Source organism: Hippoglossus hippoglossus, chromosome 4 (genome assembly GCF_009819705.1).
Source record: "Hippoglossus hippoglossus isolate fHipHip1 chromosome 4, fHipHip1.pri, whole genome shotgun sequence".
NCBI classification, from domain to species: Eukaryota; Metazoa; Chordata; class Actinopteri; order Pleuronectiformes; family Pleuronectidae; genus Hippoglossus; species Hippoglossus hippoglossus.
The window spans coordinates 1,843,683-1,867,912 of record NC_047154.1 but is presented as its reverse complement, the minus strand read 5'-3'; the positions used below and the strand labels follow the sequence as shown (position 1 = coordinate 1,867,912).

Sequence of the window (24,230 nt, the reverse complement as noted above, 5' to 3'; positions counted from 1 at the left end):
CCAATCTACTTCAAACTTGGCAGGTGTGGTGCTTGGGACCTAAAGAAGTGATCTGCCAGATTTTTAAATGGGATCAAGTCAGATCACGAGTCCTCACTAATGTACAGTAATAGACCCTTTATACAGCCTGTTTGAGGCTCTACCAAATATACAAACACAAAATGGCTGGGTGGTGTTATTGTTCCTCAATGAAGCCACAGAGGAAGTCACAGAGTCGAATCAGTGTCCTTGATAAAGTGGGCCAGGACGCCATCTTGTTACACACCACGCCTCTCTTCCAGAACACCAGCATGGTAAATCACACACAGGGATGACATGATGTTGTTTCAGAAGCAAAGGCAGAATAATGAGGGGTCTTATTAACAGCAATATGGCATGATCTCTGTTTAAAAGTGACTAAAGATATTTCCTGACAAGGACGTTTTCTTTGGAGGAGATTAAATGGTGCTGCTTCGATTAACTGCCTTGATCATTTCACTTCTTCTTTTCTTTAAGACCTCCTCCTCCTCATCTTTCCCTTTTACCTAGCCCGTATTTCTACTTTCCCTCCACGTCTCCCCCTCTGTCTGCTCTCTGTCAGTGCTGTCCCCACTCCTCCCTCACCACTCTCTCCCCTTGTCCTCTGCCCCCTGCCTGCACCTCCTCATCACCTGCTGCTGGATGAAAACTCTCCCAGCTCATTTGTGAACAGTCAGTGTCATCCATACGTAAAAGAGCACACAAAGCCCCTCTACTCCTTTACAGAAGCTTTCTGAATGGGGCACTTACTGGAGAGGAGACTGATGTAAAGACAGGGGTGGGATCGATTTAGAGGGGCAGGTGAATTGAAGTGAGCTCTTTTGATAACATTAATGATGACATCAATATTTTTCCCTTAACAATAGAGGTAATCAAATATTCATGGCTCAGGAATGAAGCAGAGGGGCGAGGGGGCACCAGGCCGGTAGGGGACCAGGCTCCCTCCCCCCTCTGCTTTGTAATCAGCTGCCTGACAGTTTTTACTTACACAAACATGCTGCTGCAGACATGTGCAACACCTGCATCAATCCAGTCCCACTACACAGTCCCACTGACTTCCTGCCTAAAGACGAGCAAACAACTGCTGTAAATGACAATAGAGCACAATTTAAACTGTATAAATATAAATTAAAAAAATTCTGAGAAGAAGAAGCAGAGGCAGATCCAGTAGATGGCTGTAATTCAACTTGACGTTGGTTTGATACCCTCCAATAAACAGAACAGGAGATGAAGAGTTCTGAGGTGGATAGTTAAATATCTGTAATCGCTATATATTGATATAATTTTTACCATCACTTGATATTAAAAAAAAATAAACTGAAATAATCAAACGTCATTTGGAGCTTTGACTTTGACAGAGTGATTCTTCAGCCATAAACCAGGGGAATCTTGTATCTCGTATTTTGAGATTTTTGACTGATTAGACATGACACAATCACCTTGTGTTCTGTAGAATATTGTGTTTAGGCAGTTTCCTTATGTTTTATAGATCAAATGACTTGCTGATAATAAAGTAGGTAAATTACTCTAATAAATATTCAGCAAATTGCTGCAGCCCTGAACTAAAGTTGAAGTTAAAAATATTGGTAAACCAATTTACAGATCCTGCCACATGACTACCAGGATAAGTAACAGTTAGAGGGGCTCTAGAGACCAAGGCTGAAACCCTCATTTCATGTCATGTCTGAACTGTTTGGGGCAACATTCAGAATCAGCATCTTCAGAAGAGTTTATCTGCATGAGTAAATATTCTGTGTGATGGAGATCAACAAGCCTTCCCACAGGTCCTGCCAGAAAACAAAAACACACTCCCCCACTTTGGAAAAATAAATGGTGCCTTGTGTCTTATGGCAGCAAACAGGCTTAAGAACATCTCTCTGAATCAGAAAGTCATATTCAGGCTGTTTACTAGACTATGAAAACATGATTGATGATGAACATATCAGGTCAGTCGTTGTTCCCCACCAGGAGAAGTGGTCCCAGCGTCTCCGTCCTCTTGTCCAGATTGATTATCACATCAAGGTTAAATTCCCTCCGTCTCTCCCTCTCTGTCTTACTTTGACCATCCCCTTGTGGTGAAGTGCAACAGCTTCAATAGACCCCTCCAGGATTACATCATCAATAAGACATTAGCATCCCTGTTTCATCTCTCTCTCTCTCTCACACACATTTTGATGGGGGCGGCCCGCAAGCCTATTAAAACACGTTTAGTACATGAGTGAAAACATTATCAAGTATAGATAGATAGAAGCAGGGACAGTGTTGAAATAGTGGGTTTTACTTTCAACTCTTGAGGGTTTTGAACCTTTTACCTAAAAGACCTGGGAACCTGTCGAAACGAGCCTCAAAACTTAAGAATGGAGGCTGATGTTAAAACTGATCATTCAGTTTACATTTCATTTACACTATTAGCTTAGAACCGGGGGCAGGTGAACTTAATCTGGCTCACTTGGGGTCCCTTGGCGTCACAGTCCTGGATAACAGGTAAAACAAAGCTAGTTATCAGGGTTAATTATCCACTTTACAACCACAGTTGCATGAATGAGAGAGTTGTTAGTGACAGTCATCATCGTAAATGGAGCACTTAATGTGAACCGAGATGATTCGGGGACACCTGCTGGAAAGTTCACGACAAAATATGTGAAAACTAACACTGACAAGTGAGAAGCATTTTCAAGCATTTTGTAAATTCTTGCACATAAAAGGATTCAATTAACATCAGCTAAGCAACAGAACTGTTAAAACATTGCAGGTGAGGGATCTCTTCAACCTATAAACAGGAGCCGTTTTCGGACATAAACTTTGCCTTTCACACATGAACAACGCAGCAAGAGATTCTCTAGTCAGACGTGTTTACAACACAGGAATCTGGGTGTTCAGGTGAGGGGTGGATCAGCAGGCAGAGGTAACTTATTCATTCCACTACAGAGATCATGTATTTTTGTTTACAGCACATAAACACTGGCGTCGACCCTTATCACCGAAAGCTCTCTTGACATCCTCGTCCGTGTCTTCTATGTGTATGGCTATATTTGTATTGTTTTCTTTTCATTTTTGCGTCTGTCTCAAAATGTCTGTCATCAACACACCCACACGCTCACAGGATCCTGCAGTAGGGTTTTCAGGGAAAGGGATTCCAGAATTTGAATGTAAAATGAAGAAATAATTCTCTCAGGATGACAAAATCATGCTCTTGAATAAAGACAGATAAGAAACTCTGTGTTAGGAATGTTGTTTAGCTTGTTGAACTCTCTCCATCGAGATTTCACAGGCAAAAGAAAAAGAACCTGTTATGATGACCTTGTGGCTTTTCCTTCTGCCTCCCCCTAAGGACAAGCTTCACATTTAGCCCCTGTACTGACAAAGTTGTATGAACTGTAATAGGAACTTTATCTTCTCAGTCACTAGCTGGGCTGTAGACCTTCAGTCATGATGATAAAAGCACAATGTTGATCTGAGACATTGGTCTGAATTTCCAATTTCAACTGAGTCACATTTAGATTCAGGGACCCTCTTACAGCGTGGAGGAGAACCACTGTGAGCTTCAGAGTGAAGAGGCACACAGCAAAATTAGAAGCAGCCTCCCCATCAGTTAGAGCTCATTTGGAGCTAAAGCACAGAGCCAATGACAAGTCAATTCATCTGCTGCCTCTCCACTTTCATCTTCGGCACCACCGCGAGAGATAGAGAGTGTGTGTATGTGTGTGTGTGTGTGTGTGTGTGTGTGTGTGTGTGTGTGTGTAATTGAGCCAAATGAGTGTAGAGCAAGTGTAAGAATGAGAAAAAGAGGGTTGAGGGGAGAACTGAAGAAAAGACCGATTTGGGGGGTGTTTCTTTACACATGCAGGTGGAACAGTGACTTTCAGATATAAGACCCAAATATAACATGGAACACATTAATGATGCAGCTGTCACCCTGCTCCTCACTGAAGCTGCTTTCAGACATGCACTGAACTCCGGATAATCTCCTGACATTCTCCAGAGGGGCTGTGTGTGAGAAAGAGGCTCCGGACTTTCTCCACAGTTTTGCCTGCCTGTCCCCAGGTAAAGGTTCTGGATAATGTAGGAATGTGGCCAGGTGAGAACAGAGAACAGTGGGAGAACCTCCGGATGTGTTGAGAATGCTTCTAACACGCGAGACGGGAATGAAAAAACAAACAGAAACAATACATAAATCTCAGGATGAAAACAATTTGTAAGGTTTTTGGTGATAAGGGCCGATGTCAGTGTTGATGTGCAGTAAACAAAAACATGTCATCTTCACAGCAAAATGTAATATGTTATGTCCTGCCTCCTACATGCTGCTCCAATCCTCACCTGAAACGCTCCAGGGATTTCTGTGTTGTTGTGACGGGTCCAACAAAAGAATCTCCTGCTGTGTTGTTCATGTGCGCAAGGCAAACTCAGGATAAAGTCTGGACCCAATCGTGTGGACATCCAACAGAGTTCATGTCTGAAAACAAATTAAGTCAGCCAAGATTTCAGCCTGCAGGTTCATTTCAAACACTTCACTTATTACCCAGTTGAATTGGGGCCATTGTTTGGTTGTAGATACTTGGTTGTAGTCCCAGGTGTTAAACCTCTGTGGAGTCATTATCAAGACTGATTGACGTCACGTGGTTCGGCCCCAAACCTTGACCTAACCCCGATCCACATCTTACCGCTAACCTCAACCAAGACCTCAGAAATGACAGCTGGTCCTGACAAGATGAGTGTTTATGCAGAAAAAGGGTCCTATCGAGGTAACAAAAACGAGTAAACACACACACAGGGGGGAAAAAGCCAGCCACGCTGTCATGGCTGGTAATAATGAAGTAATGACTACTGAGTACTCCTGGGTCGGAACGTCAACATATTGATGAAGACTGATGCCACATAAAGACTGACAGATTCGATGATAGCTGCTGTGCCCCTGGACTTCATATTGATCTCGAATGATGCAGTTGGCTATTCCAGTGTTTGGGGCCATAGCAGTGCATGTTGACAGGTAGAACAAGATATATGACAAACTGCTTCAGATAATTATGGTATGTGATGGATGCAGGATTACCAAATACTGTATATAATCCACTTGTTTTGATCCACAGTTGGACCAAGGGAGTAGTCTAGAGTATCATGCTCAGAGTTCTCCATGCTGATAGAAGTATATCCAGGCAAATCTGCTTCTTGACAGAACTGTCAGTCCTGTTGTTATAAAAAAGACCCAGTTATACTTCAAGAGAAAGTAATGCTTAAAGTCCTTCATGCAAATACTTCCTGATGCAGAGTGAGCAGCAGCCAGTTAACAACCAGCCTGATTCCAGCAGAAACCATCAGATATGTTTAATACTCCACTTCAAGATGGAAATATGGACAACAGCTAATAGTTGCAGTTTCCAGCTTCCTGATCTTCTTCTACTAAAATGTGTCTTACAACAAGTTCCAGGTTACTGGGACATCAAAAAGAGGAACCACATGAAAACCATCGACTTTGTTGGTGAATTTGGCAACAGTGGATACATCAGAGCTAAACAGAGTTGTGATTTCAAATAATTTTACATTACATTAACTGAAAGGGAATTAACATATGGACAATTAATACAACAAAGCCAAACAGGGTGGCTGCAGCTGAGATATGAAGTTAAGCTTTAGTAGTACAGCCAGAGCAGGTGAGCTGAATCCCTGTCCACCAGGCTGCTGCAGGGAGAGCGTCACCACATCAGATACTGACCAAACCTCTGTGACAAATACCTTGTGTCTGTCATAGTATAACCTGTGTTTTGTTACTTTGTCTCTTTTTAATATGAGGCGGCGACAAGTAGGGAATGTTTGGTTAGCATTAGCGGCAGCAGTTCAGATTTAGCTGCAGGAGGCTGAACAGTAAACACAGAGGCTGAGATCAAATATTAAACCTAAATGATGGATTACATGCTGCATTAGTTCTTGTGAAGCACTTTGCGTAGGTGGGCAATTTGAATTTGGTGCAGACAGACTCCACCACGAACTAGAAAAACTAATATATGAGGAGCTAATTGCAGAAAGTAACCACATTGAACGGCTACTGCTGAAAACCAAATGTCAACCATAAAACGTATTAAAAACTATTGCATATTGAGTTGGCTTATTATGACTATGATTTGAATCATTGCTCTTTACCAATAATCACAATGGACATAAAAAATGAAATTTAACTAAATTCATTATTAATTACTAATCATTCTTATAGCTGGATGGATGCAAGCAGAAATGAGGATTTCATTTGAACCATAAGCTGTATTTAACTTTCTCGAATATCTTTGAATTGAAATATGCTCAAAAACACATCCTAATGTGGAGAGGTGCTGTCAAATGGTCCTGTGGGCCACAATCTCTGAACAGTGACTAAATAAAGACAGACGATGCGCCTCCACTTGCTCCCTGTGTGCAAAACTGAAGCCAAAATATTCTGGATAAGCTGCCATCTTGTGCTGGTGATGCCAGAGTCTGCAGAGTAGTGATCGTGGAGTGGAGGCACAACATGGATGTGCAATGAGACAGTCTCAGCTGTCAATCATGATGTTTCATCCTGTTTTCATTTTAAGATTACTCAATGACTCAACTCTATTTCTCACTACAACTACAAAACAAAACAAAGGAACTGGTCATTAGCACATCAAACACACCCCACACTGGACTGAACCCTACCCTACTCAGTTTTGATCAGTACATCACTTCCATTCACAAACGAACCCAGCAAAGACTGCTCCTGTTTCTGCGATATAAAAGCATTGTACAACCCATTCTGCTGGACTGTTCCACCTGTTTCCACAACCTGCTCACAGTCTCCAACAAAAGCAAACTCATACATGCTGCTTCTAAAAGACTCCGCCTTTCCGCACCCTAAGTCTCAGAGAGCCATCACACCCCTAGCACTCACCATTGTAAATGACACCGACCACCCCCCCAATCACCACCTCATTACTGCCAGCCGAATGGAGGTACAGAACTCTCAAATGGAGAAGGGCCCAATTCAGCTTTGTCCCCTCTGTGGTTGCAGCCCTTAACAAACTTCCTCGGTGAATGTAACTTGTATGTGATAACACTGGATCCACAAAACAGGACTCAATAGCACGACTCAGACAAGTCAAGTTTATTTTATCACACATTTCATACAACAAGTGTGAGCTCAATGTGCTTAAAATAAAAGCAAATAGGAAAGATGTTGCATGGCAAGATAGGTAAGATACATAAAAGATAAGAGATAAAACCTAGGACCACAATGACTGAAGGCCCCATAAACTGAATTAGATTTATTCTGGGTATAGTAAGGAGACCTTTGCTTAATGATCTAAGGGACTTGTTAGGTATTAGGTATATATTCAGTGAGCATGTCAGAAATGTAGGGGAGGTGGGGGGGGGGGTCATTAACAGACTTAAAAACCCGAAGAGCTAATTTAAAACAAGGTAAGTTCAAAGACAAAGTCCAATAGGGCAAAGGTATCCAAAGGTATCAGAAACTGGTTCAGTGCACTAGTAAAGAATAGCTGGAGGTAGATAGAAGAGTAGACTACGTTCTGGCACACAGACTAAATACACATGAAGGCAGGGAAGACATGACACACAGCAGGGACAGTCAAGCACGGGTGAAGCACGTTAGGGCGGAGCAAGCAATCATACAGGAGGGAACTTGACAGGACGTGGGATCTGAAATGAGAAGAGACACAGGTTACCAAAATAAAACAGGAAACCAGGAATGAATGATAATACATAACATCAACATAACTTAAGGAGCCAGGTTGAGATGTGACACAATGTACAAGAGGGCTGTTTTTGTGTTGATTTTATTGGAATGGCTGTGAGAAAATATTTCCCCTAGGGGCCGATAAAGTCCAAAAAGGAAAAAATATATAAAATTGAATCACAAATCAAAAACAAACTTATCAGAAACATGACAACTTGAAACATGAAAAAATATATATTTGACGTGTATCTTGACTATTTTGTTTGATTCATGTCCTATCTGCCAACATGCAGAAGGCAGGGTTTATAAGCTATCCTGCAGCCAGCCACCAGGGGGTAATCTATATATTTTGTCTTCACTTTTGGGAAGGTATCACCTCATCCATCTTTAAACAACAATCTGTTATTAATATGTTTTCGGCGAGCCTCGCCCCTCTAACCAATCAGAGAGGGCCAAGGTCAGGGGTGAGAGATCACGGCTGTCAACCACTATGTGAACTCTGTGTGCTCCATCTGTGCTGAGGCTTCAAACTGGAATCATCTGCTGTAGGACGACACTACTATCAGCTAAGACAGTGAATACAACAGGGACATAGGTGAAGGCCTGGGTGGAGCAGCACAGAGAGGGGGAGGGGGGGTTCCTTGTGTGTCTCATGATAGTTAGCTTTAACATATAGATCTAAGATATATAGCTTTAACAATATGGAGAAACACATTCTAAGCCTATGAAACAATTAAGTGGGTCCCAAGCCCTTTTGGGTTGTGATCCTCTGATGAAAAAACACACAGTATGTGGTCAGGGTTTCAGATGTCGTCCAAAGAGACACTTATCAGATGCAAATGGCAGAGTCCAGTGGGCAGACTAATAAATATACATTTCTAAACCTAATTTTCTCATTCTGAGATTTTTTGACGGCATACCCGCTGCCCAAAATCATCAGTAATGTTTAAAATTCAATAATTTGCTCATTATTGAGGTCATAGTTGTGTTCTGGACTACACTATAGTTATTTTGTGCTTCCTATTTGCATGCATGAGCAGGGCAGAATATAGAAACACCTCAATTTGACTCCTCAGGGCTTAAACATGATTAAACCAACACCTCTCTGACACTGGCAACACAGGCTAAACATTAACGGCAGGGTTCGAATTAGCAGCTCCCCTGAAAAGGACACAAATCCTTCCCTGAGACGTTTATGGGGAGCTCTAAAAAATGTTTCACTGTTGTGTTACAGGTTATATTTTATTATACCTTCATTCAGGTTCCTAAAATAAAAACAAAAAGTAAATATGTCAATGTTGTGTGTTTATTCACTGATTACATTACATTTTTAGAACATCCGTCTCCACTGATAAACTAAATTCTGTGTCTATTCCTGCTGTGGTCGTCCATGCATGGCGGCGACGCACTCAAATTATTAGGTTTATGTAGTCACGTGAACTTCCCATCACTCAGTTGGCTTGCAATGTGAATGGACTGTAAAACAAGCAGTGTTTTTATTCAGTATTTTGGTCGGTTTATGGATGAGTCAGAATGTCTCATCAGAAACAACTAAGCCTCGGACAATTTGGATTCACTCAACAAACCTTTCAATTGGACAAGAAGGCAATGGAGTGAGTGGAAAAACAGGAAACATTTCTCTTTGCTCTTCTCTTGGCTCTTTTCTATTCTTGCAATCCAGACAGAAGTGAAACGTCAGGGGAGTGAAGGGACAGCCAACGACAGAGCATCAGATAGGGACAGAGGGACAGAGAGGTTTTATTTCGTTAAATTAAAAAAAAGTTTGCTAAAAAATGCCCAGCATTTTATGTTCGGGCAATGTGTTGTTGTTGAAGGTGTATGAGATGCAGAAAGGTGTTAGCTGTGTCCCGCTGCTTTTGTGATTTGGTTTTTTGTTTGCTCTGATTAGCTAATTAAATGTATTCCTTGATTCTTATGTTGTTGTTATTTAGCCTATTTGAAATGTTATTGATGATATTAACTTCCTGTAGTACTAACCGGGGGGTGATTTTCACAGTAACCCTACTATATGCACATGACATGTCAAGAACTGAACTGATGCGCACCGGAAAATAGGGCTCCCCAAAAGCCACTGTGTAATACGAACCCTGATTAAAAGCATCTTGTATGGACTTTATGGCAGCACAGTTGCATTAGATTCCAGTCACTGATGTGAAGGTGTATCCATGATCCAAGTTTCAACAGATCACAGTAACCAACAAATATTACTGCAAATGCAGCCATTTTTATTAAGTACATTGCATCTTGCAAGTGTATTTTTGGCAAAAACTAAATACTACACATTTTACTGCATGTAATATTATAATTCACCCTAGTAAGCTGTGGTTCAGCTGTTCTCAAGCAGAGATCCTTGGTGGATTTAAGTTGCTTTTCAGAGGATTCTCATTGAAACTACACTGTGAGAGGCCCTATAACCTGCAGTAAATACCCAGCCAGCATCTAATCACGCACAGCATGTGCTGTATTCACGTGGCACAGCCAGCTTATGTAAATAGACATCTGGTTAACTTTGCATTCACAGCGTCACCTCAAGGGGAAAGCATCCCTTTCTGCATCCTTCACCCTCTCCTTCCAATTTACTGCTCACAACAGATATCTTTGTGCAGATATTAATGCCACGTACGTGAAGCTGAGGCCTGATGAGCAGCAAAGAACTCACTCAGCATCCCTTCTCACTTCGCCACATGTGTTGTGTTCCAGAGCGAGGAGAGAAAAAACAGAGATCAAGTTTTCGTTGGGAATTAATTTTAACCTGTTTTCAACAAACCTGAAAGAGGAATCCGCTGATGGACAGACATGTGTAGTGTGTTTTGCGGTCTCCCCCGAGGACCATGCTTATCATGAAGAACCAACAAGAGGAACATGGTTTATATATGCACACACAGCTCAGTCACGGCATAAAAGAAGAATGTAAAAAGAGGAGAATCGAAGCTGGAGCTGAACGCCCTCATCCTGTCATTACTATGGTAAAACATGTAAATAAGTTTAGCGTCTCTCTGCCTTTGATGTCCTCAGTAGTGAGTAAACACTCAGCTCGGCGAGACGTAGATAGAGTTTCTCACCTTTTTAACGACTAAGCAGCTGGAAGTCCCTGGTGCCATACCACCATTATTCTTCATTTGAGTCATTGATCCACAGTCATGCGTCTCTCTCCTTGTCCTTCTCTCCATCTCTCTCTGCGACTTCGCGTGAACATCCAGGAGCTGGTCCTGTGTCACCTCTGTCAGCTCATCTCTTCCTCCAGAGGAGTCATTCAAAGCAATGATGAAACTGTATAAAAACAAGCCGGCTGATGGGGAATAAGGAAAATGAAGTGCTGTAAGAAAGAATGACAGAGGCAGATAGGACTGAGCTCTAATTAATTTCTCATCCCTGTTAATTCATCTGGGTCTTGTTAGTGGGACCCAGGCAAACAATACCCCCTTAATCCTGAGAGAAACCTGGCAGCTGCTGCCACAACAAATCCATGAATTGATTCAAGAGCCGCAGCTTTTGTTGTGACAGTGCTTCGTTTTTTCGGGAGAATTTGCTGTGCAAATGCCACCAAACCTACGTGAGATGTGTGCTGAGGAGTTAAAGCTGGGGTCCCCCTAATGAAACACCAATTAAACCCAAAAGAAGGATCAACATAAGCTGGAAATTAAACCCCTTCAAGCGTGTGCAGGTGCGTGGAGGCGGCCAGTATTTGTTGGATTCAAATTGACCTAGAGGATTCAACTGCATAAAAAATATACAATGTTTAGAGATGAGGGTTTTCAGTGTATGTGTTTTGATTAACAGGATATAGGATACAGGTTAGTTTGACTAAACAAGTGGTCATTCTGTTGTGTTTGAGGAGCTTTTCTGTAGTCAGAGACAATGTAAGGTTTAAAATGTTTATTATTCGACTTGCAAAATGCAGTTTTTAGCCTGAGATAGTTGCTGCTTGAATGGTGGTTCTGCAGTTCTGTTCCAGAGAGCGGGGCAGGAAGCTAAAATGTCATAATTGCCGATTCGTCTACACTCAATTATCCAAAATGCAGGCAGTGGAGGTCCCCTTAAATTAACACAAACCTTGTAGCTAAGGCCACATTACTGTATGTCCACACATGATTACAGGTTTCTAGCCCTATTTGTTACCATAGAGCAGCTGAAAAAAAACCCCAGCCCTATAAAAGCACATTTAAATCCACTAGATCCAGATTGTATTTGGATTTGCATAGAATTCCACACACATAAATATCAGTTCCTTAAATATGTCAGAATTTTTCATCAAGGTCCATGAGTTGTTCTCTGAGGAATCAACAAAAATGTTGAAATCAATTTTAAGAAACTGAAAAAATAATATGGATCTGCACCAACTTTTAATGGGTAAACAGAATCTTTGCATTGTCTCCGTTTTCTCTTTGCTTTAACCATCGATCATGTGCTTACAACCTGACTAAAGTCCTCCTTTAACAAATTGAAATGATTTGTTCAGAAATGCAAACCTGTGTATAAAAAGTCCCCACAATCACACATTGCATATCAGGGCAAAAACCAAGCCATGAAGTCTGTTGTTTGTAAAAAATCGAAGTTTTAGTGACTTAAATGCCGTTTGTGTGTGGACGAGAGGCCCAAACACAGAGGAAAAGATAGTTTAGCAAAATATCCACATTAGTGTGTCCAGGGCGTTGGAGACTCTCTGTCGACCACATATATGAGGTGCGAGAATGACCAAAGTGAAGAACTAACATCAGTGATTTGTAACAGTTAGCTGGGTCACACATTAGCTTCCACTGAGTCATGAGCTGTCAACACTTGACGGCTTCACTTCAAGTCATCTTATCTTGTTCTGTACCTGGACGTGCAGTGAAATGTCGGCTCATGCAAAGATTGAAAGTATTTATACAAAAGAAAAAGTCTGACAGAGATGAAGGGAGCAGCAATGACAGTAATTATAGTAGTGGCATAGCAAATCATGGTAGTACATGTGAGTGGACATATTGTATATCAGAACAATCTAGTTGTTATCTAGTTGAAATCGTAATCCACCATCACGATTAACGATGTGGCTGCTGCCACGATCCTGGATGTGCAAAGATAAAACACAAGGTAGTCAAGTCAGTAACACGTACTGATGAGAGGAGGAAAAGAGAAGTTCCGCCGACCATCTCGGTCTATAGCAGCATAACTAAGAGCTGGTCCAAAGCAGACCTGAGCCAGCTCCAACTATAAGCTTTATCAATTCATCAAAGAAACTAATCACTTTCTAACAATACTAACAATAAATATGACAAATTGTTCAGATTTTTTTTATTAGAATTCATTCTAATCCCAAATACTGTAAAAAGATGCTTGATTGTGTGATAGTGAGACAGAATTATAAACATCCCACCTTGGCAACAGCACAGCCTTAGAGGATCCACCTCCATTTCACACTTGGATGGTTCAAGTGGTTCAAGTGAAACTCTGGTAGCCGGGCAGCTCCTGTCAGTGATCCACGCCTCCAGCTGTACAAAGTGAGCAGTGATGACTGTGTGTAAATGAAGGAGGGGCTCACTGAACCAATTAAGGAAGTAATTGGTTGTGAAAAGGAAGAGAAAAACTGATGGAAGGCAGATCAGTGCTGGTCAATATTCAGCTGAGCTCTGTTCTCCACAGAGAGTCTATTGATATTCTGAAGGTCAGCCGTAGTCCACCGAGTCACATGATCTCCCTCTCTCTCACACACACACACACCCATGTTTGTACTTCTATATTAGTGAGGACACTCATTGACATAATACATTCCCTAGCCCTGTACCCTAACCATCCAAACTAAATGCCTAACCCTTACCCTAATTCTAACCTGAATCCTGCAAAGATAGAAGCACAATGCAAACACTTGTACACATACACAAGCATATAACAAGAAGCAGATGACACTATCTAGTTTCTGGTCTGAGCCTGCCTATCAGTTCAATTAAAAAAATCAAATGGTAATAAAAATCTGAATTAAAATGTCCTCATACTGTATTTTTTCATTCATCAGAACAATGTATACTTAAGATATTGGATTTGCTTTTCAATGTTTCTGTGCATGACTGATTTCACCATCATCACATCTTCTTTCATTTAAATCCAGTGGACATAGTGTAGGTCTTATGTTGGTAATTTACATATTTTAATGAACAGTTGAAATGTCCAGAGTCTTAGAACTATTGATCAGATTAACAAAAAATAAAACGTTCATGTTTTTTTACTATTGAAGTCAGGCAACTGTAGAGTGAGTGGGCTTTTATCCCAGAACGGTCTGCCATCACAGGCAGTAGGCACAGTCTTTCATTTTGTTATGCAAAATACCAAAATGCCAAAGCACTGGAATATCCTCTGACACTGACTGTTGAACATGTTGATCCCACTCCATGGGAATTATTCTGCTGCTTGATCAGCCTCCACTCTGCTGCTCCTCAGCCTCTTCACCAGGTTTTGGAAGCTGACTGCAGGGATTCGCTCTGATAACTGTCTTACACGCCCCACACATGGCAGACTGCTGCTGTTTCAAAAGGAAAAAGGCCAGAGGTGGCAGTTACAGTGCTGGCATAACAGTTAGATCATGTAACAAATAAACTTACATCATTTTTTTCCCAATTGCAGACTTCTGCAAAGAAAATGGTGCTATGGGACAAATTTGAAACCTAATTTGGAACACAGTGAAGTAGCTTTAAAATGATCATAATACGACCACTGACTTCAGGTGTCTCACACTCCGTAAATGACCGAATCCCCTCGTCGGAGACGCTCCCAGATGATGTGAAAGTTAGGCTGAGTTTGGTCATGCTTAGATCTCCTCTGAAAACTCACAGTAGAGAACTCCATCGCGTGAAGTCCATTGAGGGATTTCAATGTCAGGCTGCTCTCTCTCTTTGTAGTCACGTCTCCCCGCTGTCATGTTTGTCGAGGGGAAATGGGTTTTTCTCATCATCGTGCACAGAGCAGAGCATCTATATGAAGACATCTCCCTCAATGACAGTATTTATTGAGCCTGTGCTGCATAACAATGTTTGTGACATGGCCCCCGGTTTTTAGACTGTGTCCTTCCTCATGATGGTAGCTTGGAGTCAGTCTGCTCCCACTCCGCCTCCTCCTTTTAGCCCGTTTCCCTTTTCGTTTCACCCCTAAACAGCCAGTCAGAGGCACTTTGAAGTGAAGGCAAAGGCAAATATGAAAAGAGTGAGTGTCCTCCATGACGAGGTGCCTTTTCATTGTGGCTATTCCCCAGTCTCGCCTTGCCTCGGGCCTGCATGGCACTCTACCTGCAGTTGCTCGCTTGGCAGTCTGGCACGTTCGGTGTTTTATCCAGGAGACACGGATTATTTTATAAAGCTTTGAAGAGGGTACATGTGAGGAGGACCAAACAGGAGACACTTCCCTTCCCAGCGAGCCACCATGACATAAATACCAATGTGGCTAAAATGAATTATAGGCTAACCATTCAAAACACACCTTGGCTCACTGTGAGGAAATCAGCAGTCTGTGGGTTGGGTAATGTGACTACAGTCAATCTGAGGGCAGGAGGACAAACGTGCGTTTGACTGCGCAGGAGCTGTATGAACTCATTGTCCAGACATCACAGCTGGACGTCCACGGCGTCTTAAATGTTGTGTAAACATTAAAAAAAAACCTGCTCGAAAAAATCTCTTATTTCATCTGCCCCAATTGATTTTCAAGGCCATTAATATCTACGAGGGCAGCACCCATCATTAAAACTGGGACTGTCCACACAGAGGTCGGTCGGACCACTGGGGAGGTCAGATGAAATAATTAAGTAATACAGCAGGGTTAGCTAATGAACAGTACTAAAACAAAATTTGAATGTTGTCCTATTACATTGATAAATCATACAGCAACAACATATATATTACCTCATCTCTATGCTTCCTGCAAACTGCTGTGTCTTTCACTAACTTCCAAAACGAATGCACATGCTGCTCGACCGAGGTTTTTACATCAGAAGACGGAAGAAACGCAACCGCTTTTCTATACAGAGGCGGCAAAATGAAAATGAAAAGTTCCTTCTAGGAGCTTTAAAGGGATAGTTTAACGAAAAATTTAAATTCACTCTATACTCACCACTACGCCGATGGAGGACTGGGTGAAGTGAGTCAACAAAACACTTGCTTAGGTGAGCGTGCCTCCGAGGAGGCTATCAGAGGACATTTAGGCTAAAAACACGGTGTAAATGACTCCATTTCGAATTCGAATGTCGGCCTCTTCAATTAGACCACACGAGCAGTATGGAGGTATGTTGTTTTTTCTGTTGTTCTATTACATCTGGATTCGGCTGCTACAAAGTTTACTTCTGAGACTCCAGAAGAGACACTTCACCCACTCCTCCATCGGCATAGAGGTGAGTAGATGGAGTGAATTTTCATTTTTCGGTGAACTATCCCTTTAAGCTGCTTTCAGACAAGCACTGAACTCCGGATAATCGGGCCAGCCCCCTGGTAATGACTCCAGATAAGGTCAGAATGAGCCCATGTGAGAAAACAGCAGGAGATTCTCCCAAGGATTCACGGTGAGCAAGTCAGTGTGTTGATGAGACAAAAAAAATATCATCTCAGGATGAAGATGTCAAGAGAGCTTTTGGTAATAAGGCTGATGTTGATGTGCTGTAATCAAAAACATGAATTATTATGTAATGTCCTGTCTGCTGCACCAGCAATCAGGACCCAATTCTGAGGACAATCTCTGGAGTTCAGATCAGCAAACCACTGTGGATGAAGATGTGACCACATTTCAAGACACTTTCACACAAATGCAGATAATTCCACATGGTGAACTTGATAGTGAAATCTGAGTATTATGTACCAGTTGTCAGTAAAGGGCTCCATGGCAACAAACTGCAGTGACGTCTCTGAAAAGGACAAACTAAAGGTTGTATTCCGCGGTGATCACATTTCATAACGTTTTGTCCATTTGCCAGTGTTTCTGAACTGGCTTCACGTTCTTCAAAGACCCATCGGACTCAACTGGTTCAGAAGGGAGTTTTAAACAGCAGCTCGAATTTATGAAGGGAAGGGAAAGTACACTTTTGGTAAGAGGATCCAAAAACTTGAAAAGTATCTCCGACATCAAATGAGTAAGTACAGACGAGTACTGAGGAGCATTCAAGAGCTCCCTTCAAAGTAGAATGCAAATCACAAACAGGCTTTCAAAGCCGACTGGAAACTCAAGTGGAAACAGTTTAATTTGTTCATTATCAATTATATCTAAGATAAGAGTGATTGTGGCAGAATGAGGTTCAGCTTTTATGATTTCAGTTTGAACATTTGCTTATATTCAAATAAACCTTGTGGCAGGATTTGTTTGACTTGACAGAGACTGTAGAAAATCTAACTCCAGGACATAAAGATGAAATCAAATTATTTATTCTTACACAACTGACTTGGCACATCTAGTCAGCTCTCACTTCTAATGAACCAAATTCTCTAATGTTGTGGTGAAGGAAGACACATACACAGGAGTGAAATAAAAAAAGCATAAATCTTCAGGTACGTATATAAGTGCATTTAATACAGAGATCAAACAGGAGACGATTTAAGCTCAGTGACTAGCAGCCAAACAACATAAAAGTGGGAAAAACATAAATTAAAAGAGAGAGAAAACTGTTATAAAATGTATTCATCCAGAATAAATATGTACACTGACGCAGAATCCCTTCTTGGAACATAGACACACAGTAAAAACATATTTTAAAACACAGACGGCTGAACACGAAGTAAGAACTTTAGAACTTTTATTCTTCTTGACCAAATCTCGTAAATGTTTAAATAGAAACTTTAAAACTGCTGGAAGGCATCATAGCTTTTCATTAGAATTGTGTTAATTACAATAATATATCAGGTGAAATTAAGTCAACCCCCTTAACAACAAAACCCTAAATGTAAGCGAATATAAAGGTGTCTCACTAAGTCAGTTAATTAAAAGAGCGGTGGCCCAGTTAAGGTAAGAGGGTCAGCTGTAACGAGTCCATGAAGCACACACAGAGTAAGTTCTGCATCTCATTCTACCCCCTTATTATTTCAGTGTAGGACTGACTTTTGTTTTTGTAATTTAACATCACTTAAAAGAAAAGTTTTGTGGTGTTTTTTTTTTGTTTTTTTTTATAGCCTGCATGTGTTACCTGCCACCTGTGTGTATTGTTGTAACCTGCATAGAAAAACCTCAGCATATTAAACTAAATGTTGATTTAGTTCAGCAAAGCTCAGTGGAATATAACAAGAATCCAGACGACAGCATGAGGCGTCCATTTCAACCACATAGTTGTCGATAGTTAGTGTTCTTCACTGGAAAATGGCAACATATGTAAAGAATGTGGCAAGTGTTTGCTAAATTACATTAAAATGAATTATATCAAGATGATTAAGAAACGCAGACAAAAAGCAGAATATCCTTCATTTGTAAGTGTGAGGCACACACCTGTAACCCAGAGCATGGTGTAGTACCGTTCCAGTTCGCTCTTCGTGATAACGTCTTCATTCAATATCAGACCAGGTTCAGGTGAATACATCATATGATAGGTGTCAGGCTGATGAACAACTCGTTTATTGTTTCAACCATACTTGGCCAAAGCTCCAACCAGGAGGTTCTTTGAGCAGTAGCTGGAGGACTCTGATACTACCACGTATCAGACTGACGTCCACAGCTTCAGTGCAGTTCTATTTTCCAAATTCTTCTGGATTTGAAAGTCTGTCAAGAGCTCCAGTATGGACAAATACTGCTCTGCCACACTACATGTAGCGTTAACTTTGTACACAGGCCTGTCTGCTCACCTCCTGCGCATGATGTCAGTCAAGACATGAGGTGAAAAGATGGGTGGACCTTTACAGGTGCTCCCATGTGGCTGCGTCTCAGAAGAGGTGGGTGGTTGAACGACTGAATGTGTGGTACTTCTTCTCAAACATGGAAGGCAGATGGACCATGGAGGGTGAATGGCGTGCCTGGACACAGAAGAGAGGACGGAATAAGAAAAAGAAATACCCAAGTTAAAATATGAATACCCGATTGTGTTGTTCACAAGGAACATCAAAGTTTATTAAAACTTGGGTTTCATTTATGTTTTTGGCCATTCTACTTATTGTTAATAAAGTACCGTTCATATTAATTGCAGAGATCTAGAGATGCTGTGACATCTCAACATTTAAGACCATTTTGGCAGAAACATGAGCAGTCAGATAATCAGCGTGTAAACAATCCTCTATGAGAAAATAAACGTGAAGTGTAAAACTGTCCACTGTCAAATTCGATCAGTTTACAGACACATCTCGTACTTACACGTATATAGACACTGTACACCGGAGCTATACTTCCACTATTTCTACTTGGAACAAATGTGAACTAGCATGTATATTGTTTGGATTCATTTAAATGCCACCCACGTAGACTGGTGAATGTTTTATCAGTTCATTTGTACCGAATCTGCTGCCTCACTTGAATTGAGAGCGCCAGCCTGGTTCCACACCTCTGTGTCACCGCTGACATCCCACACTTCACCAGGACTTTTAAAGATAAAATGACTGTTGAGTGTCATTATCATCAGGCTACAAATGGGTGACTTTGCAATAGCTGTGGTGGTAATACAACTGTAAGGGCCTGAGTTAGCTCCCGTTTTGCCTCAACATCTGTGCTGCTCTTAGTGCAGAACAAACAGGACAACAATAACCCTCAACGATGTAAACTGGACAAACGTAATTTCATTTTTCCACACATCTGAATGGTAATTTCAATACCTATTTGAAAGAGATGGAGCTAGTGTGCACACAGCAATCCTGTACAGATACTTTGAATGTGTGTTGCTTGGACTTTCCAATACAGTGGTTCAGATTATTTAGTTGAACCTGACTGACTGCTCGTGTTTGCTGCCCCACCAAACTCATTGCTTTTTCGCCATGTGGTCAAGTTATTACTGGAACAAGAGAGCATGACTGCTTACATGAATGTATGTTTAGTGGTTTTCCACTCAGCCATTAAACTCTGTTCAATACCAGCATCCCAACTCCCTTTAGGTGTACACTATTAAAAGCCTGTGCAATGAGTTTGCCATGTGAGCAGCGAGTCTGTATGTGTTAATGTATTATGAAGGTATAAAGAGGTTGGTTAGCTCCAGACTCGCCACTCAGACATCATGACAAGAACAGACCCAATCAGCGGGCAGATTTGAGTCATTGTTTCTTAACATCCGTTTCACCTGTCTTCAAACTAAAATGGGGCCAGCAGCATTTCCAAACTTCCTTGTTTTAGCTGCTCTAAAACTCTTGATTAGTGTGGATGCAAGGTGTATCTGTGGAGTAGAGCTGACGCGTATTCAAATGGAAACCCTAGTAGTTTAGATGTAGCCTTACAGTTTGCTTTCAGGACCTCCTGCTACGATGATGCGGCCATGCTCACAAGCACAGGGCGCACTGCTCCTTGAGAGGCTTCCAGATGTTCAGCAAATCAGAACAAAGTGGAGGCCTGAGCTACTGCTACCTGCCAGTCAGAGGTTCACCTGAGGGGCTGCACAACAGGCAGCTTGAGATAAGTAAGGACTTGTTTGAACTATGGATCACGCAAAGCTGCATAAGCTCTCTACTCTCATAGTAAAAACATGGGACTAGTAATGAACGTAGTAGTGAATATCATTAAAAAACTATTTGGGTGATTGTGTGATACCTCTGTCTAGTGCTGGGGTAGTAATGAACTAGAAATCAAAGCATACATCCCTGGTACCCAGGCTACAGGTAAAAGGATTTGATAATTAGGACACTGTTCCTCTTGTATATTCATTTGAAGTGAATTACTTTCAAGTTTCTTTGAATTTAATGAGAAAAAGTTATAGATTAGCAACTGACTACCCCACCAACAAACCTCAGTGTGTTTCTCCATGAACATGAATGCTTAAAAACACATTGATATGCAAGATGCAGTAAAACTGGCACCTCTTAAAGTGCTGTGCTCACTGGCAGGTTGCAATGAACAGGCTTGTGTATGGTTTATTATGAAATGATTCATCTCCAGGAGGTAACACCATTATTTAATTATATCGAACCCCATTTGTTACAATGAATAGCTTTCAGACAGCTAGAGCAGCGCTCATACAACTGGGAAGCGGTTAAATGGCTGAGGTGAATACAGGACGTAATGGTGCTTAGAAACCGTCACATGTGGTTAAAATGGAGGACAGGTGACCTACCATCAGATAGTAAAGCTCAGATGAGAAGCCAGCCCAGCTCCATGAATACATTGACATTTTCATTCTAGTAAGCAGTTTTTTGTGAACAAGCCAAAACACACAAAGAGCACAGCATCCAAAATTAAAGGCATGCCTTGACATTTGGATTTTTACTCCTGATATTTTCTTCAATTGGCAGTTAACTTTAGTCATCCAGGTTCTTTATAACGGAACTAATTAGACTGAAACAAGTCTTTAAATGCTAACGTAACCTATTATCACCTGTTCAGTTGAATGATTAACAGTCAAAACAACACTTTATAAAGTTGATGGATCTGCCTGTACTCACTGGTGAAAATAAAATATTCAAAATGTGACAGCATGCCTTTAATGGAGCCTTTTCCCCAGGCTGAGGGAAAGCAGGCATCCGCTTGGACAAAACTCCTTAATGTTCCAGCTGACAGCTTTCATATGGTCCCCGATTAAGAGCCGCCACCAAGTGAATATTCCCAGCAACCACCAATTAGATACCCGGGTGATTCAGAGAAACCCAGCGATTCCAGATCAACCCTTAAAATCTCTGCCCTTAACACTCAATCTCAAGTGGGGAGAAGCATTACACCCACACTTTTGGAATATTTCTAAGCCCCTTGAATAAAATCATTAAGGTTTAGAGTTCATTTGTTGAGCAGAACCTTATTAATCTGATCTACTGTCGTTGCAGAGTCTTCTAAGGAGTTGATTCGGGACAAGAAATGCACCAGTGGTATATGCATGTTAAAAGCATTAAATACAGGATGCAGCAGGTAGTAAGGATAGATTTGAAGTTGAAATAGTATTGGTAAACCTTTGGTCGAGACTAGACAACAATAATGTTTGCTCACATCAGGCTCCAGGATTGATTTTAGCAATGGTTTAGAGCAGAGTCTCCCTGCGATGACTGGTCAGGACAGCCTTGCGTGGGTCCAAGGGGACTTGGGGATCTCTGCGTGACTCAGACAAGGTCCCCCCTCTGACATTAACAGACTGAGGAGCCAGGGACCTAAGCTGGAAGCCTAGATGGTGCTTGGATACATGCTGGCTGGATTTTGGCAGGGTAATTTGGGAGATGAGCTGAGTGGAGTTTCGGGTGGCTGGAATGGAAGTGGTTGAAGTTGTGGACTGGTGTGAAGTGGGAAGGCTCGAAAAAACTTGTGCTGGTTGGGTCAATAATGGAGCATGAAGGATGGACTTGGGTTCTTGGGCACTAGGACAATATTTGGCATTGGGACTTTGGCATAACTCGGGGGCGGTGCTGGGACCAGGGCCATGGGCAGGGATTTGGGTTGGGCTACAGGGGGTACGGATACAGACAGGGACCCTGGCTCTGACCTGAGGGTGGTCTAGAGAGTTTGAGCGCTGCACCACAGCAGTGCTCTTGGCAGAATCATTCAAACTGAATGTAGAGGCAGAGCGAGACATCTAGAATAGAGGGGAGACACATATGGAGCAGGTATTTACATATCATGAAAGAAAACAAGGTGAGACAAGAGTAGGCATGCTGAAACGAAATACAAGGAGAGTGGAAATCTTCAGAAGCTAAAACAAAAGACAGAAACACGTGTCTTCATCTGGCAGAGTAAAGACGGAAGGAGTGGGAGAGAATGAACATCACAATGTAAGACAGAAAAATGTCAGGCTTTACATTTTCATGCAGAGAAAAGGAGGGTGGTAATTAAAAAACTCATACCTGGAAAGATTATTACTGTAGTACAAATTATGGCCTACAATGATTAATTGTTAAACACAGATTTAATGTTCTAATAATCACATTTCAATTAGCGATTGACTGTTACATATGAATGTTTGTAAATTGTTTGATGATTTAGTTCAACTAAATGTTTTTATGTCACATTTTCAAGTCTTTTGGTTGAAAAATTATAGAAACTTGATACTTATTTTAATTTATAATAAATTTAAACACCCATTCTGATGTTGGGTCAAATGATCAGACAGACGTAAGAAAAATATCTATGATCTTAACTATCAAACCTGGATATCACCTAATTTGTTTTGTCTTTTGCTGAAATGAGAAATTATCACGCAACAATACCTGTTGTGTAACGCTAACTCAAACCTAGGCATGCATGCCATTTCCAACTTAAAAAGATTGTATGATTAATTAATATTTATAATATTAATACATATGTTTATGGTTAAAGTGTAAAATATCAAGCCTAAGTTACAATTTGTATCTAGTATACATTGGCCAATATATCGTACCAGATATGTTGTATTCCTTAATATTGGCATTAGCCCCAAAAACCCATATCGGTTGGACTCTAGTTATATGGTAGTTGTCTTAAACACAAGTACACCAGATGCCCCATCACTGCCTAATCTTCTGCTTCAACCCCACTAATTTCACAAAAATACAGTATTGTGAACTTAACTATTGGCCAAATCAAAAATAGGTGAGGAAACTGCAAGAGTAACACAACCCTACTAAAGAGCAGAAACCAATCCCCAGCCCATTTAAGAACACAAGCCCATTTCCTGCTTTTTAATCAAGTTAGATCAAAGCAGCTGACACCAATTGAAAGCTGTTTCATCATGGATTGATCGAGAGATCAATTGCCTGTTTCTCAGCAAAAGGAGAAAGAGATGGAGCGAAAAGTGGGGATTAGGAACAGATAGACAGACAGAGAGACAGCATGGAATGTTTCATGTTGCTGAAATAAAAGGCATCAATGTAGGCACATTGTGGACAATATCTTGATTATAGAAGATAGTATTTATGTAACATAAACCAAAACACATATTGGTCTTTCAACCACAAAAGATTATGAAAACCGAAAAATGAAAGTTCCCTCATCATCTACTCACCACTATGCTGATGGAGGGGTGGGTGAAGTGTTTGAGTCCACAAAACACTTTTGGAGTTTCAGGGGTAAACAGCGTTGCAGCGGAATCCAATACAATTGAAGAAAATGGGACCGCTTCTTCAGACGTAACAAAGCAACAGACATTCAAACTCCGCTCGAAACGGCTTAATTTACACCGTGTTTTAGCCTAAATGTGCTCCGATAGCCTCCTGAGGCGCGTTCCCGTTCTCACGGACACGCCGGACAACCGCACACACCCTTGTCCAAGGGCACAAGCGGGGTGCGCGTTCACATCGCTACCTCCACTAGCATCGCTACATCTGGTTGTGGACTTTATGCTTAAAACATGCTATGTTTCTTTTCTGTTGTTTTTTACGTCTGAAGAAGGGGTCACTTTGGCTGCTACATTGATTTCCCCTCAGATTCCTTAAGTGTTTTGTGGACTCAAACACTTCGCCAACCCCTCCATCGGCAT

The 24,230-nt window shown here is 41.4% G+C and overlaps 1 protein-coding gene across 5 annotated transcripts in view; it reads right to left on the bottom strand.

Moving 5' to 3' along the window:
• Nucleotides 1-18,459: 18,459 nt before the first annotated feature.
• ect2 (epithelial cell transforming 2) overlaps nt 18,460-24,230 on the bottom strand; it is a 36,581-nt gene continuing 30,810 nt past the window's right edge. For 2 of the 5 annotated variants that reach the window (XM_034583880.1, XM_034583881.1), the window contains 2 exons: nt 21,776-22,352; nt 18,467-18,681 (listed from right to left, as the gene is read on the bottom strand). In XM_034583880.1, the coding sequence (XP_034439771.1) occupies nt 21,807-22,352 (546 nt within the window). In that variant the 3' untranslated portion in view covers nt 18,467-18,681; nt 21,776-21,806. Of the gene's footprint in view, nt 18,682-21,775; nt 22,353-24,230 lie in introns of all 5 variants that reach the window. The other 3 variants (XM_034583884.1, XM_034583885.1, XM_034583882.1) reach the window with 2 other exon arrangements.